Consider the following 16,064-nt stretch of genomic DNA (forward strand, 5'->3'; position numbering starts at 1 on the left):
TCGCTGGAATGCATCATCTTGGCAGTAGCATGGCCTGTGGTTACAAAGCCTGGACTCAGCTGTGGGACTCTCATTTCTCGGAGCAAGTGCAGCTCGAAGGATCTGTGCGGCACCACAGCGGCCTCCTCACACAGATGGCTTGAGAAGAGTTATGGTAGGTGTCTGGCCAAGTCTCAGGGCAAAGGAAAAACTGACCAAGCTGTGAAGCAGGACTGGTCTAGATACAGGGCCAGGCTATGTTCTCATGTGGTTTAACTAGTTGGGAGCCCCAAAGTTGGGACTGAGCACACTGAGGGGTAAGGTGCTTCTTCAGACAGCACACGGCCCACCGGGATCTGAGTGTGAAGAAGAGGGCCAATTAACAACAAGCGGGAGACACAAGAGCAGTGAGCACAGGGTGTCATCACATACCGGCATGGTCCAGGAAGCGAAAAACAAGTTTTCTGAAAAATCAACAACAATTCCAGTGTTGTAGGCACTTTCCCTTTTGTTTTTCAGCGTTACTAAAAATGTTAACCTTTTGTTTTGGTTGCTGACAATAAAGGGTTGATCTCTGTTACAAGTGAAAAGGAAAGGAAGAAAATTATTAAGGTTAATAGGGCCAGTGTTCAAATCCTTCACTCATTTTAAAAATAAGAAGATAAAACTCTTTAGATTTGGAAGACTGAGAAAGTTGTTTAATAAACTATCTTCATAGTAAAATGATATAGACAACAAAGAAGTCAACGCTATTGGATTTTCTTCTTCATTGACTTTAATCACATTGTAGGGAAAGGAGCCATCCAAATACAAATGTTTTTTTATTTCTTGTTGTTTTACTCCTATAAGGATGGTAAAAACTGAAGTTCAAATTTTAAAGATCTTTATTAGTTATAGATGTTTCTTTTGCAGTAAAAAATCTCCACAAACACTCACTTGAATCAAGAGACCTATTGTGTCTTATTTCTATGTTTTACACTGAGCTCTGAAGCAGACTTACTGAGCAGCTGACAGCTGTTGGACATCTAGAACTAGATCAGAGATGCAAACTCCATCATCCCCACATTCCTTGTAGAAAGGGATCTACAAAAAAGGAAAAACAATCCTACACATTTGCTCTGGACTTAAAAACCAAATTGTGGAAGAATATATGTAGTATTATTCCATTTATATAAAGCCCAAAACCATGCAAAAATAATATTTGGGGAATATAAACATGGTTAGCAACACCAGGAAGAAAAAGCATTGATAAATGCAAAATGCAAGGTGATGATTTGCCTCGGGTAGCAAGAAGAATGTGGATGTGATGGGGATAGGGAGGGATACAGAGAACATAGGTATTGGTAACATTTTTTAAGTGGATGGTGAGCACAAGGTGTTTGGCTTTATTGAACACCTCTAGTGGGCCAGGCACTGCTCAAGGGGCTGGGAATAGAGCAGGGAAGACGACAAAAACTGCTGTCTTCGTGGAACTTGCATGCTGATGAATTTCACACAGACGAGTGTTTCATTTAGAAGACTAACAATTGAAAAGTTCTGCCCTAGGTAGCTTTCAAACAGTACCGCAGGGACCGTGAAGCTTTCTTAGCCAGTCTGAATTCCAAGAAGGGCAAAATGCACTTACACTGAAGACCTTGGCCTTCTCAGAGTAGGCTTCGAGGGCAGGGCTGGTGCCAGGGTTTTCCAGACTGACGTTGACACACAGATCCAAAGAGCTGACAACATCAGAGGGCTTCTAAACACACAGAGATACAATGAAGCAGTTTTTTAGGGCACAGCAGCTTCAAAACAAGAAAATGACGACAAACGTGTTCAAGATTAAGAACACAGTCTGCTCTCAATTATGTGGAGTTACCCTTGTTTTGAATTTTCAAGACTCTGGCTTCTTTACGGTCTTAATTCTGCTCTTAGCCTCTTCACTATTAAGAAACCTAGAGACTTGGGTTCAGTAAAAATCTGAAGCAGCATATCTTAGTTAAGCTTGTCAGTGATCTCGCTATTCATACACAAGTAGTTTATAAATATTTAGAGGATCTGCCCAATTTTAATGCTTAAAGCATCTGTTGGGGCACCTGGGTGGCTCAGTCGGTTAAGCATTCGATTTGGGCTCAGGTCATGATCTCACGGCTCTTGACTTCGAGCCCCAAGTCGGGTTCTGTGCTGACAGCTCAGATCCTGAAGCCTGCTTCAGATCCTGCGTCTCCCTCTCTCTCTCTCTACCCCTCCCCCGCTCATGCTCTCTATCAGTACATGGTTCTTGGGTTGTTGGCTAGGTCTTTCCAGTTCCTACTGCCAAGATTTAAGATAGTCTTTAGATATCCTGACCAAATCTTTGGGAGGGAATATTATGACCTAGATGGGAAGGTGCTCAGGGCCAGTGTCAGACAACAAGAGAACTCCCTTCCTTAGTCAGAACCTAACTTGCTCTGCAAAGCCAGATAAAGGGGATTCCCACATGGGAAACCAAGTCCCCCAAGTTTTGGCCCTCACGTACGTGAGAAGCGACACTGCCTCTTGCATGCATTAGATGAAGCGACTATCACTTGGCAGTCATTAAAGCCGACTCTACCCAGCTACAAGCACAACTTCTCCACTCCGCCTGCACAGCAACTTCACTCTGCCCTCAGTTCTTGTCAGGAAAGAACAGTATCTCTACAAATGGTAAACCCTAAAAATCCAATTTGCCTTTTCCTGATTAGTGATATTTGTTATCACCTAGTCCATTCACAGGCAGGATTTACTCCTGCCGTGAGCCCTTTTGGCGGGCAAGACTAGCATGGCGTCCTGACTGTAAGGAGAGGTTTCCTCAGCTGGCTGCAGGGTTGGCGCACAGAGTGGGTGTGGTGTTGATATCCAATATACTGTGTTAACTGAAACAAGATCTCTGCACTGACCCAAACTGCACACATCTTCTAAAAACTTCACAAGGACACATTTGTGTGAAGAGGATATATATTATGAATGACAGCCTGGCTGATTTCATTCCCCCAGAATGGACTCCATGTTTTATTTGATCTACCACTCAGCGCAAAAATAGAGAATGAGAGCCAGCTTTTATCCCTTTAAAGAATCTGTATAGTCAGCATCTTAACAAAAAAGGTCCAGGCCTTCATAAATAAGACTTCTTTCATATGAACAAGAAATTAAAACAATCAATGGATTTTAATTCCTGTGTTAACTTTGTTTTTCCAAATCATACTTAACATTTTTTGAGATGGGATCTCTGTATCATCAATCTATATCAGAAAATATCTGGGAGTACTCCTCAAATCTGCATATTCCTTGGACGTTCAAATCCAGATTACTGGTGGTGAGGACCCTGAATATGCATTTTATAAACTTTTGTTTTTGGCAATTCTTATACATTTTAAATGCTGAGACCCATATTCTAGGAAAATTCTTACGAAGTTCTTTTAAAACTGATTTCCTGAGGAAATCACACTTTCAAAGACCATTACATGGTTTCTAGGGGGAAATATTCATATAATTTATAAAATAAATTTCCTGTGGGAAATTTTCCCGAGAATTTTTCCTACTTGTGAGATTTTCAAAATTCATGTGAACTGTAGTAACTGTGGCATAAGACTAGAATAATATTTACCTCATAATCTACCTTTCTTGTCCTATATTAATTTAAACCCAATAGTGGAAATCAAAATTGGCATTGTTCATTTCAGCAGCTTAAAATAAAATTTTTCCCTGATAGGAAAATGCTGAAATAAAATTTACTATCTACTGAAAGCTCTCCCTGGTAAACATTTAAGAAAGCACTGTCTTTGATTTCTTTAACAATCTTATTTTTTAGCCTTTTGGTTGTAATTCCAAATATTTCTATGCTATTAACATATTAATAGAATGTGACCATATATTAGCATAAAGATAACAGGATTTCCTGCTCATGAACTTAGACAAGAAAAGCATTAATTAGAAGGGCAACCATTTTCTAACTTGTAAGCTTCGTTTTTAGACTTGGACCATTCATTAGTCTCTAAGAGGAAAGGAGGTGACAGAGATGACGGAGACCTTACCTGTATGTGGATGATGTACTCAGAGCAACTCTGTGTTTGACTTACTATCATATTCTTCTGCAGGCATCTTTCATTATTTTCTTTAAATAGCCCCCTGGAGGTTACTCTGGATGAATATAGGTCTGCATCAATTGTGATGTTGTATATAATGGCTAGGATAAAAATCACAAAGAAATGTTAGGACAAATAAACTTTTACAGAAAAACCATCCCTGCCTAATTGTATCTTACTGGGTGAAGTCAAGGACTTCAAGAAAATATAAAAACAGTCTTTACATTGATGGATTGTGAACTGCAGACATTTGTAATTCACACTCTGGTGTGACGTAGGTGACTGTGGATACAGAGAGAGTGATTCAAAGAAGTGTGGCTTGAAGCAGTGGGGAGAATAGTAGACTTGACCGAGGAAATCTACTGAATGAATTTGGTCAAATCACTCACTTCTCAAGCCTTGGTTTCTTCACCCCTAACATGGTGATATGTCAAAGAAAGAAATAGCTACCGAGTACCTACAATTGAACACATTCTTGTATGTTATCTTATACAAGTTTTACTATAATCCCAGAAAGTGGATATTATCATCTCATTTTTCAGGTAATAAACACAGCAAAAGAGGTAAAATAAACCAGCTGTGTTCACAACAGCTAGGGCATGGTCAGAAATAAAACTGCAGTAATTAAAAAAATTTTTTTAATGTTTTTATTTATTTTTGAGACACACACACACACACACACACACAGACTGTGAGCAGGGGAGGGGCAGAGAAAGAAAGGGAGACAGAGAATCTGAAGCAGGCTCCAGGTTGGGGCGCCTGGGTGGCTTAGTCGGTTGAGAGTCCAGCTTCAGCTGAGGTCATGATCTCACGGTTCATGGGTTCGAGCCCCGTGTTGGGCTCTGTGCTGACAGCTCAGAACCCAGAGCCTGCTTCAGATTCTGTGTCTCCCTTTCTCTCTGCCCCTCCCTTGCTCATGCTCTCTGTCTCTCAAAAATGAATAAACATTAAAATTTTTTTTAAAAAACGAAGCAGGCTCCAGGCTCTGAGCTGTCAGCACAGAGCCCACCACAGGACTCGAACTCAGAAACTCTGAGATCATGACCTGAGCTGAAGTTGGACACTTAATCAACTGAGCCACGCAGGCACCCCAAACTGGGGTAATTTTGAAATCAGAATTCATTCTTTCACTTTCCATGCAGTTGTGAAGATTAACTAATTTGAGTGTTAACTGAGATACTCTGAGGGAACACTCTCGATGCTTAGTTCAGGGAAGGCATGCAACTCTGCAGGAATAAGTTTGGAATCCGACGGACTTGGTTTGAATTCTAATTCCACCATTTATGAGTTCTAGGACTTTAGGCAATTTGTGTAACCTCTTTGAAACTCCATTTCCTCATCTATAAAACAGAGATAATACTACTAACCCAGGGAAATGAAAATGAAAAAAAATGCAATAAAAACTGATGTCAGTTGCCAATACACAAAGTATCAGAGCCTTCAACTAAAGCTATCCAAAATTGAGAAAGAAAACCTGATATTATTCAAAGCATCAGCTGTCTTATCTGGGCTTACTCTATCTTATGATTTTCAATATTTTAAAGATTGAATAGACTTCCCAAAAACTTTAATTCCACAGGTTACATTTAAAATACCTATTAGAGATGTATAGTTTTTCTTGCTCCAAGAACTTAGTGAAATTCACAAAGATAGATAAAATAGAAGTGAATCAAATGAACTAAAACTAAGTGGTGAAAATAATACAAAGAAAAAATAATGCCAGGGAGGGGAACATAGCTAGGACAAAGTTAGTATACATGATCATATGATTTCTTTTTTTTTTTTCAAGTAGTCTGGTAAAAAGGTATAGTCTGATGGGCATTAATTTTTTTTATGTTATTAACTTTTAAAATGGAGTGAGCATCTGATACAGTAAATAACAAAGACCATATGCTTTATAAGTTTAGTTTTCAAAGTTGTGAAGATGGGATTCAGGTCTTACATACTCTTATTGCCAAGCAATTAAGTGACAAATGATCACAACTGGCTTGTCTGTGTGGATCTGATCAAGGAAAAGGTACCCGATGGGAAGAAAGAGCAAGTTGAAGGGAAGGACATTCTTGAAGTCTGCTTTCGAGTGTCTGGTAACAGAGGAGTGAAGCCCCGTCAAAAAGTGGAAGATATAGGAGGCAAATCCATGCTTTCAGGCCAGGAGAGCTAACCAGCCAGCTATTTCTGCCAACTAATATATTTCCCCAATTCATGTTTTAAGCAGACCAGCCACTTAATGTCCCCCTCCCCCCCCACACACACAGTTTTTATTGAGATGTAAGGGAGATGTACTGAGTTTTAGTTGTAGAGTGCAGTTATTTTGTATATGTAACTATTGGCAAATGATTACAATAATGTTCATTAACAGATCATCCCCTCACACAGTGCCAATTCTGTGTGTGTGTGTGTGTGTGTGTGTGTGTGTGTGTATGAGAGAGAGAGAGAGAAACGTTTAAATCTGCTCTTAGCAATCTTCAAGTGTACAACACAGTACAGTATTGTTAGCTATAGTCACCATGCAGTACATTACATCTAGCCACTTAGCGTTTGTACAGGAATGGTTTTTGACTCAACTATCATGGCTACTCAAATGGACCTGCTCCAGGGCAGGTCTGTGAGATGTGCTACTCAAAGTTGGGTCAGCATTTGAGTACCTGAAAGGAAAAATGCCAGATAGATACAAAAAGTAGGAAACTATGGAAGACATGCCAGGATGGGAATCCAACTTCTGCTTTGTGTTTTTAGCCTATGTATTTCTTGGTATGAATCATGACAAAGGCTGAAAATATTAGAGGCAGGTTAAGTTGGTTTGCTAACCACTTAATGAAACACTTGTAGGAACTGCAGGTGCCTGAAGTGTAGAGCCAGATTCCGAAGGAAGGAGGATTAGAACCCATGAAAAAGCAGCAAATGAAAGAAGGCAGTGTTTGATCGAGTGCTAAATCAATTGCTATGCTCTGTGGGTGCTGGAGCAGGAGAGACGAATGTGAGGGGCGGTGGTTAGAAAGGACTCGGCCAAGTTCTGGAAGAGGACTTGGCTGGTCCAAGAGAGAGATGACAGTTTGTCCAATTTTCCTCATTCTCGCCTTCTGACAGGTCACATATCAGAGTTTTATTCACTTCACTGCATTAGAGCATTTAAAACACTGGGTACAAACTACATACTGGTTTATATCTTCTCTCTCATTATTTCACGCATATTAATTTCTCAAAAATAGGAATATTTGGGGGGCACCTGGGTGGCTCAGTCGGTTAAGCGGCCGACTTCGGCTCAGGTCATGATCTCGCGGTCCGTGAGTTCGAGCCCCGCGTCGGGCTCTGTGCTGACAGCTCAGAGCCCGGAGCCTGCTTCAGATTCTGTGTCTCCCTCTCTCTCTGCCCTTCCCCTGCTCATGCTCTGTCTCTGTCTCAAAAATAAATAAAACATTAAAAAAAATTAAAAAAAAAAAAGAATAGGAATATTTGGTACCTGTACTGAACGCTTCGTATCTAGGCCATGTCACAGCTGACACACAGCATACTAATATGGGGTATACCAGCGTCATGTGTGTGTGCCCAAGGTTTGGGGTGAGGAACCGATGGGTAAAAGAAACTTGAAGGATAGAGCTGAGCAAGCCTGGGACTAGATCACAGCGATAGTAACTTTCTGTGGCAGAATGTGATCTTCTCGAGATAGTGAAGGGAAGATCTAATCAAACCTTCCATGTCTAATTAACTATGCTCAGGCACCTCAAAGGAGTGGCAACTGAAATGTCTGCCAGACTCTTATTTCTTTTGGCCTAGAAATCCAAAGTATAGGTGACATTCAGGACTAAAACTCTACAAGCACACCTATCTCCACACAGATTATTTCAGGCCAACTCACCCACTTGACTGTTTTGCTTAGTAGGTCTAAACTTTGCACTGAAACAGAGTTTGAGTTTTATGTCAGCATTCTTGTTGACCAAAGTAATTTTTTCTGGCGTGAAGGAAGCATCCACAGATACATCAGCGATACTCTGTGACCTGAAAGACATAAACGGAAACAGATATTTTCCTGCCAAGTGCACACGTGATAACCTTTACCTAGAGGACCCAGGGCCAGCATTATCTAATCATTCTCTTCATGATCTAAGCACTTTAGTGCTATTTCATATTTGAAAGCCCTAAAATAGCATCTAGGGATAATGTCTTTTGTGTTTTGTGACTGTATTGCCAGCCCAATCCACATTTAGTATTTGTTTAATGCATGCATGAGTGCAGGACATGAGTCTGCAACCTCTTTGCAAATAAATTTCCAAAGTCACGGTCCCTGTTGTGTTTTGCCAGCTGGAAGCAGTGATGTCTCCTCTTCCCACAAATGGAGGGGACAGAGCGGGTGGCAAGGTGGGGGTGGCAGGGCTGAGGAGGGTCTCCCCGTCGCCTCCCTTAATAGTTGCCACCGATTCTTGGATGTGTGGCTTATGACCATTATGGTGGCAACTAGCGTGACACTAGAAAGTGGCGGAGGCATCTCTCGGGCAGGGTGCTACACATTTCTGACTCTGGCACAGCCCTTTAGATATCTGAAGGGCTTTGCCATACACATGGCCTCATTTGCTCCTGTAACAGTCCTGTGAAACAGAACAAATATTGTCTCCCTTTTATTGGTGAAAAAGTCTGAAACAAAAGAGAAAACATTTGGTAACTTCTCACTTTACTGAGTAACAGTTAGCAAGTAAGAAATTAGAACCCATGGTCTCCTAGTTCCTCTGCCAGTAAAATTGTCAACTTCATCATAATGACTCTTTGTGTACACGCTCCAGTATTTACAAAGCAGCAAGCAGTAATGAGTAACTTCATTGTTTTGAAAAATACAAGAAGATGCAGAAAACATTTTTTTTTTTAATTTCAGCAACCACCTGAAGGACTTGAGTCAATTGAAAAACTGACTTAATTAAAACTCATTAATCAGGTACCTATAAGGCCCCCTAGTAAGCAGTCATAAAATATCCAATAGCAAATGCAATGTGTCCTCAGACCTACAAGATCTAAAATGTCTATGTGAATGTTTTCTGTAAGTCAATCTCTTTCTTTAAGTCAATCTTTTATCCCAGTGTAGATGGTGCCACTGATTTAAAAAACAAGTTTACAAAATCATTTCAAATTATTCTCAGGAAGTTACCCAGAAAATCCAGTCTCAGCACCTTGTAAGAATGTGACCAGAGAGGTGCCTGGGTGGCCCATTTAATTAAGCGTCTAACTCTTAGTTTTGGCTCAGGTCATAATCTGATCTTTGTGGGTTTGAGCCCCATATCAGGTTCCACACTGATAGCATGGGGCCTGCTTGGGATTCATTCTCTCTCTCTCTTTCAAAATAAATAAATTTTAAACAAAGTATTTAAAAAATTAAAAAAAAATGTGACCACAAAATGGCATGAACCTAGCTTGACTAATCATTTCAATAAATTGATCTGACTCCATGTATCTTGACTTGTTTGAAGAAGCAAGTCCACCTTCAAAGAAAAAACTTTGGTCCTCACTGACTATATTAAAAGGGAGTGTCAGGGTATCTGGCTGGCTCACTGGTGGAGCGTACAACTCTTCATCTCAGGGTTGTGGGTTCGAATCTCACTTTGGGTGTGGAGATTACTTAAACAATATAATCTTTAAAAAAAAAAAGGAGTGTCATAGGATATTAATAATCCAGGCTACCAAGGATGAAGCCCACCAAGATGGCTCGAGGGTGATGTTCACTGAAACATGATTTCTTATAAAATTAAAAAAAAAATAAGTCATGTGACTGTGTTATCATACCTTGTGTTTCTCTAGTAGCACACTACTCTTAACTGATTTTATTCAGTAAATATATTTTATAATTTTTCAGTCTTAGATATCATCCAGGAGTTTTTTCCCCACATTAAGTTTTCATTAAGATGATGCACTCAAAATAATGCATTTTGTCTTTTAAAAGCACAAGTGAAATATTGTAAATAGTTCAATAAGACTCTGAAACAACACATAGATATGTGATGTTTTTCTGTTCTTGAAGTATTTGGACTTTTAAAGCACATTTTTCAACAGAGACAAACGAATGAATGAAATATATTTTTGAGGAGGACTCTTGATCAAATTCTTAATTTCCTTCTGATTCCAATCCCTGGCCAACCCCATATATTTATTTTTGTCCTTGAATCACATAGCCCTGGAATCCCTTATTGTTCCTCCCTGCTCTTCAACTCCTACCGAGGTCAATGGGAGGTCAGCTAAACCTAAATAATGGCTTCTTGTTTATGACTAATAATTTCAAAAGTTACTTCATAACCACATGAGAAATTACACTTTACTTGTGTGGTCTGAATGTTCAGTATTTTTTAGGGCATTCTCATGAGGTTTCCTTTCTGTGAGCTGAGGTAAGGCTATTTGAAAGATAATATTCAGTAATATCTTGGATACCATTTCAAAGCCTTTGTCTGTTCTATGTACTTTTTCTGCTCACCATATAGAGAAGAGGCACTTGATGGCAACACTAAGCAAATTTTTTTTTTCTCCCATGAGGAAAAACACATTTCTTCCTTTATATAAACTATGATCCATAAACGTCCTAGAGTCTTTTATATTGCATGTGGTATTTCCACAATTCCTGCACAGCTATCTGCTGCTCTACTTAGCAGGTCATTTTTTAGTTAGCTAGTTTGTGTCTGGCTCTCCATGGACTCACCAGAGCTGAACCACTTGTCCAAAGGCACCAATGGACACATCAGTGATGGAATCCCCATTTAAATCACTGTAGCCATCCAAAGATCTCCCAAAGTACCGGAGATGGCTCCTAAAGGCTCCATCAGATCCCAAGATTTTCTGAAAGAGCAAGTTTGACATGAACTTATAATGCACAACAACTGAAGTAGAAAAAAGGAGCTTTTATACAGCACTGTTAGATTCTCTATATAGCCACTTCCCAGGTTGTTTTATTCTCCACAAAATTCCATTGGTTTTTCAATCACAGCCTTTCTCATCGGTTGATCATTCTTGCAGCCACGTCAAAGAACCAGCATGAATCTTTTAATATAAAAATCACAAAGCAGAAGGAGATGAGTGGACAGAGTGGGATTTGAAGGTTGTGATTGCTCTCTTAGCCCACTTCCTTCAGGACTTTACTGGAAAGTTGCCTGATAAATGAGGTCCTCTTGGTCACCCTTTAGAATATCTGATAACTCCCATACCTGAACTTAAAAAAAAAGTTTTTAAATTCCCTATCATTTATGATGGTCTGAACCACTTTATCTCATTTATTTTCCCTTAGTCTTGACAAAAACGTAAGATCCACGAAGAGCAGAATTTTATCTGTCCTGTTCTTTATAGTATATCCAGAACCTAGAACAGGTTCACTAAGTAGTTGTTTGATGAATGAATAAAGTTCTAAAATAAGTGTTATAAATTGGATTGTCTGCATGGTTAGTCCCTAGCTCTCACAGGATTATACTCACACGTCAATACATCACCATGAAACTCACGGATTACCTGGGAATACTTCATGCGAATGGTGCCCTCGTAACCATTGTAGATGTACACAGCTCCAGAGTTCTGATTTTCCAAAGGTGAACCGACTATTACATCATTAAAACCATCCATGTTGATATCTGAAAGAGCTGCAATCGCTGAACCAAACCGAGCATTTTCAACACCCTTAGGGCCTTCAAGAAATTGGTGCCAATTCAAAACGCCCTTGGAAAGGGGAAAAGGGGATGATTAAAGCAAAACCTTATAATTTTTATCATTACAATTCACAGCAAGTGATGCCCAAACCAATTTTTAAACTGTGAAAAGTAGACAATTTTGAATCTAGATTTCAAAATCCTCTACTTATGATGAGAATCATACCTAAGAATTCTAGCAAGTAAATTCATAGGATATGTGCTCATAGACCAAAGTGAAAGGAAGGAATTCTCTTTACGGTGACTGTACAACCTATGTAAAACTATCCATACCTTTGGCTCCTTTTCCCCTAAACATTAGACTCTTTACCTGTTTCCAAACCTTTTGATTTAAAATTTGCTGATGAAAATATACTAGTATCTTAAATAAAATTAAGGTGGAGACACAAAAAAACACAGTATCTTAATTTAGACCTTTACTTAAGAATTACTGAAGAGTGGCATAACTATAATGGGATAGGAAGTCAAAAATGAGACAGTTAGGTTCTGGTCCAAGGTGGCAACCCTGAACTCACTTCCTCAATGGAACATACCAAATTACACCTATTAAAAGGATAATTCCTCCTGAAAAAGAACTGAGGGCTGACTGAACAGTTACTGAACAACCAAAGATAGAAAAAATGGCAAGAGAACAACAAGAGAGATGGGAGCACAGTAACAAAGGGAAACTGATGCAGTGGGAATGCATAGTACTGAGCGACCAGGAACAGATTCCTCTATTCTTGGCACAGAAAATAAGCCACAGTTTACAAGAGCAATTAGCATAGAAGATGTGGTGTGTGTGTGTGTGTGTGTGTGTGTACACATACACACGTATATGTACATGTACCTGTATATGTACAATATGTATACATGTATATGTATATGTATAATGGAATATTACTCTGATCAAAAAGAATGAAATCTTGCCATTTGCAACACCATGGATGGAACTAGAATGTATTATCATAAGCAAAATAAGTCAGGCAGAAAGACAAATACCATATGATTTCACTCATTTGTAGAATTTAACAAACAAAACAGATTAACATAGGGGAAGGGAAGGAAAAACAAGGTAAGAATAGAGAGGGAGGCAAACCATAAGAGACTCTTAACTACAGAGAACAAGCTGAGGGTTGCTGGAGGGGAGGTGGGTGGGGGATGTCTAAATGGGTGATGGGTAGTAAGGAGGGCACTTGTTGGGATGAGCACTGGGTGTTATATGTAAGAGATGAATCACTAAATTCTACTCCTGAAACATTATATTATATGTTAACTAACTTGGATTTAAATAAAATTAAAAAGAAAAAGAAAAGCAATCAGCATATAAAATAGACAACACTAGAACTCTGCCACATGGTGGAGGCAGTTTTAAAAGGGCCAAGGAGTGGTAGCGACACTCTCTTCCCTTCTATCTTAGAAGCACAGACTGGAGCAGGGTCCGAACACCCTAATTAGTGGGTTCAGATGCCATAACAGGCAGCTCTCAATACTATTAAACAAATTTTTTTAATGTTTATTTTTGACAGCAAGACTGAGAGTGCATGTGCCCGAGTTGGGAGGGGTAGAGAAAGAGAAGGGGCACAGAATCCGGAGTAGGCTCCAGGCTCTGAACTGTCAGCACAGAGCCCAACGTGGGGCTCATACTTGGGAATGCTGAAATCGTGACCTAGACCGAAGTCAGACACATAACCAACTGAGCCACCCAGGTGCCCCACGGTCTCAGCACTATAAATGGCAGGTCTGGTCATCACAGGGAGCTTGCCACCTCAGCAAGCCCAGGGTCTGCAAGCCCACACCAGCTTCTGTGGTACCAGGACACAGAAAATAAGCTGTGGAATTTTAGGGCTCCCTTTGTTTTTGTTTTAAATTTAATTAAAAAAACCAAGTTTTTATTTTTAAATCTTTAAAGTTTAAAAGAGTAACTAGCATATACCGTCCAGCTCCAGCCAGCCAGCAAAAGCCACCAAGCACACACAGTCTGCACAAGCGGACACCATACACAAGTACCATTCACCATCCTTCAAGTTCAGGAGCAATAGCCATTCTCCCTAATCCTCAGAAACAAAGTCAAGCAAAATTCAGAGACAGAGGAATACATTCCACAAGAAAGAAGGAAAAACTGTAGAAAAGAACTAAATGAAACAGATAAGCGACATGGTGGATAAAGAATTTAATGATTGTGAAGATACTGGGCTGGAAAAAAAACGTGGAAGATCTCAGTGCCACTTTCAATGAAGACATGGAAAATATTAAAAAGAACCAGAGTTGAAGAATATAATAACTGAAATAAAAACACACTAGAGGGAATCAACTGTTTATTAGAAGATGCAGAATATACCAGCAACCTGGATGACAGGGTAATGGAGAGCATACAAGTTGAACAGCAAAAAGAAAAAGGAATTTTAAAAATCATGATAGATTAAGAGAGCTTGTGGACAACATCAAGCAAACATTCATATTATAGGGGGTCGGAGGGGGAGAGGGAGAGGGAGGAGGAGGAGGAGGAGGAGGAGAAGGAGGAGAAGGAGGAGAAGGAGGAGGAGGAGGAGGAGGAGGAGGAGAAGGAGGAGAAGGAGGAGAAGGAGGAGGAGGAGGAGGAGGAGGAGGAGGAGGAGGAGGAGGAGAGAGAAGTGTATAGAAAACTTACTTGAAGAAATAAAAACTGAAAACTTCCTTAACCTAGGGAAGGAAATAGACATTCAAGTCCACAACAAGTTCCAAACAAGATGAACCCAAGGAGGTTCACACCATGGCATATAATAATTGAAATGTCAAAAGGTTACAGATAAAGAGACAATCTTAAAAGCAGCAACAGAGAAACAAGAAGTTACTTAGAAGGGAAAAATCTATAAGACTCTCAGCTTATTTTTTCAGCAGAAACTTTGTAGGCCAGAAGGGAGTGGTATGATATATTCAAAGTGCTGAAAGGAAAAAACCTGCCACCAAGAATAATCTACTAGGCAGGGTTATCATTCAGATTTGAAGGACATACAAAGAGTTTCCCAGACAAATGAAAGATAATGGGAGTTCATCACCAGTATACCAGCCTTACAAGAAATATTAAAGGAACTTCTTTAAGTGGAAAAGAAATGGCCATAATTAGGCCTAAGAAAATAGTGAATAAAAAGCTGTACAATATGACAACATATACATAGAATGTGGAGAAGGGAGTAAAAAGGGAAAAGAAGGGGAAAAAGAAAAAGGTTTTCCCTTCCCCCGTTGGAATGTGTATGAACTTAAATGACCATCAAATTAATGCAGACTGCTATCTACTTATGATGTTATGGTAACCACAAACCCAAAACTTATCATACATACAGAAAAAGAAAGCTAACACTATAGAAACTCACCAATCACAAAGAGAATGGGAAGAAAAAAAGAGAACAATAAAACAACCAGAAAAATTTAAAAATGACAAAAAGTACATACCTATCAATAATCTCTTTAAATGTAAATGACCTAAATACTCCAACCAAAAGACATAGGGTGACAGAGTGAACAAAACAAAAGCAAACAAACAAACAAGACTCATCTATATGCTGCCTATAAGAGATTCACCTCAGACCTAAAGACACATTCAGACTGAAAATGAAAGGATAGAAAAAATATTCACCATGCAAGTGGAAGTGAAAAAAAAAGCCAGGTAGCAATACAATATCAGACAAAAGAGGCTTCAAAAAAAAAAAAAAAAAAAGACCATAATAAGAGACAAGGCATTCCATAATAATAAGGATCAATCCAACAACAGGATACAACAATTGTAAATATCTACACACCCAAAACTGGAGCACCCAAATATATAAAGCAAATATAAATGGACAAAAAGAGAGAAATGGATGGTAATACAATAATAGTAGGGGACTTTAATATCCCACTTACATCAATGGATAGATCATCCAGACAGAAAAAACAACAAGGACAGTGTCTTTCAATGTCACATTGGACTAAATGCACATAACAGATATATACAGAACATTCCAACCCCAAACGACAGAATACACATTATTTTCAAGTGCACACGGAAGATTCTGTAGAATAAATCACATGTTAGGCCATAAAACAAGCCTCAATAAATTTAAGATTGAAATCATACCATGCATCTTTTCTGATCACAATAGTATGAAACTAAAATAAATCACAAGAAAAAAAAACTGGAAAAAAACACATGGACACTATACAACATGATACCAAAAAACCAATGGGTCAATAAAGCAAAGAAAAAAAAAAACATGGAGATGACTGAAAATAAAAACACGATGGTCCAAATTCTTTGGGATGCAGCAAAAGCAGCTCCAAGAGGGAAGTATACAGTGATATAGACCTGTGTCAAGAAATCAGAAAAAGCTCAAACAAACAATAT

The 16,064-nt window shown here is 39.2% G+C and overlaps 1 protein-coding gene across 2 annotated transcripts in view; it reads right to left on the bottom strand.

Moving 5' to 3' along the window:
* ITGA2 (integrin subunit alpha 2) overlaps positions 1–16,064 on the bottom strand; it is a 110,688-nt gene that overhangs the window by 22,524 nt on the left and 72,100 nt on the right. For both annotated transcript variants that reach the window (XM_047092718.1, XM_047092706.1), the window contains exons 14-20: positions 11,529–11,732; positions 10,729–10,865; positions 7,915–8,054; positions 4,008–4,159; positions 1,604–1,714; positions 980–1,062; positions 412–553 (exon numbers count right to left, since the gene is read on the bottom strand). In XM_047092718.1, coding sequence (XP_046948674.1) covers positions 412–553; positions 980–1,062; positions 1,604–1,714; positions 4,008–4,159; positions 7,915–8,054; positions 10,729–10,865; positions 11,529–11,732 — 969 coding nt within the window. The remainder of the gene's footprint in view (positions 1–411; positions 554–979; positions 1,063–1,603; positions 1,715–4,007; positions 4,160–7,914; positions 8,055–10,728; positions 10,866–11,528; positions 11,733–16,064) is intronic.

Source organism: Lynx rufus, unplaced genomic scaffold (assembly GCF_022079265.1).
Source record: "Lynx rufus isolate CCGP_SWC_20201006 ecotype Redwood Valley unplaced genomic scaffold, mLynRuf1.p SCAF_1, whole genome shotgun sequence".
Taxonomy (NCBI): domain Eukaryota; kingdom Metazoa; phylum Chordata; class Mammalia; order Carnivora; family Felidae; genus Lynx; species Lynx rufus.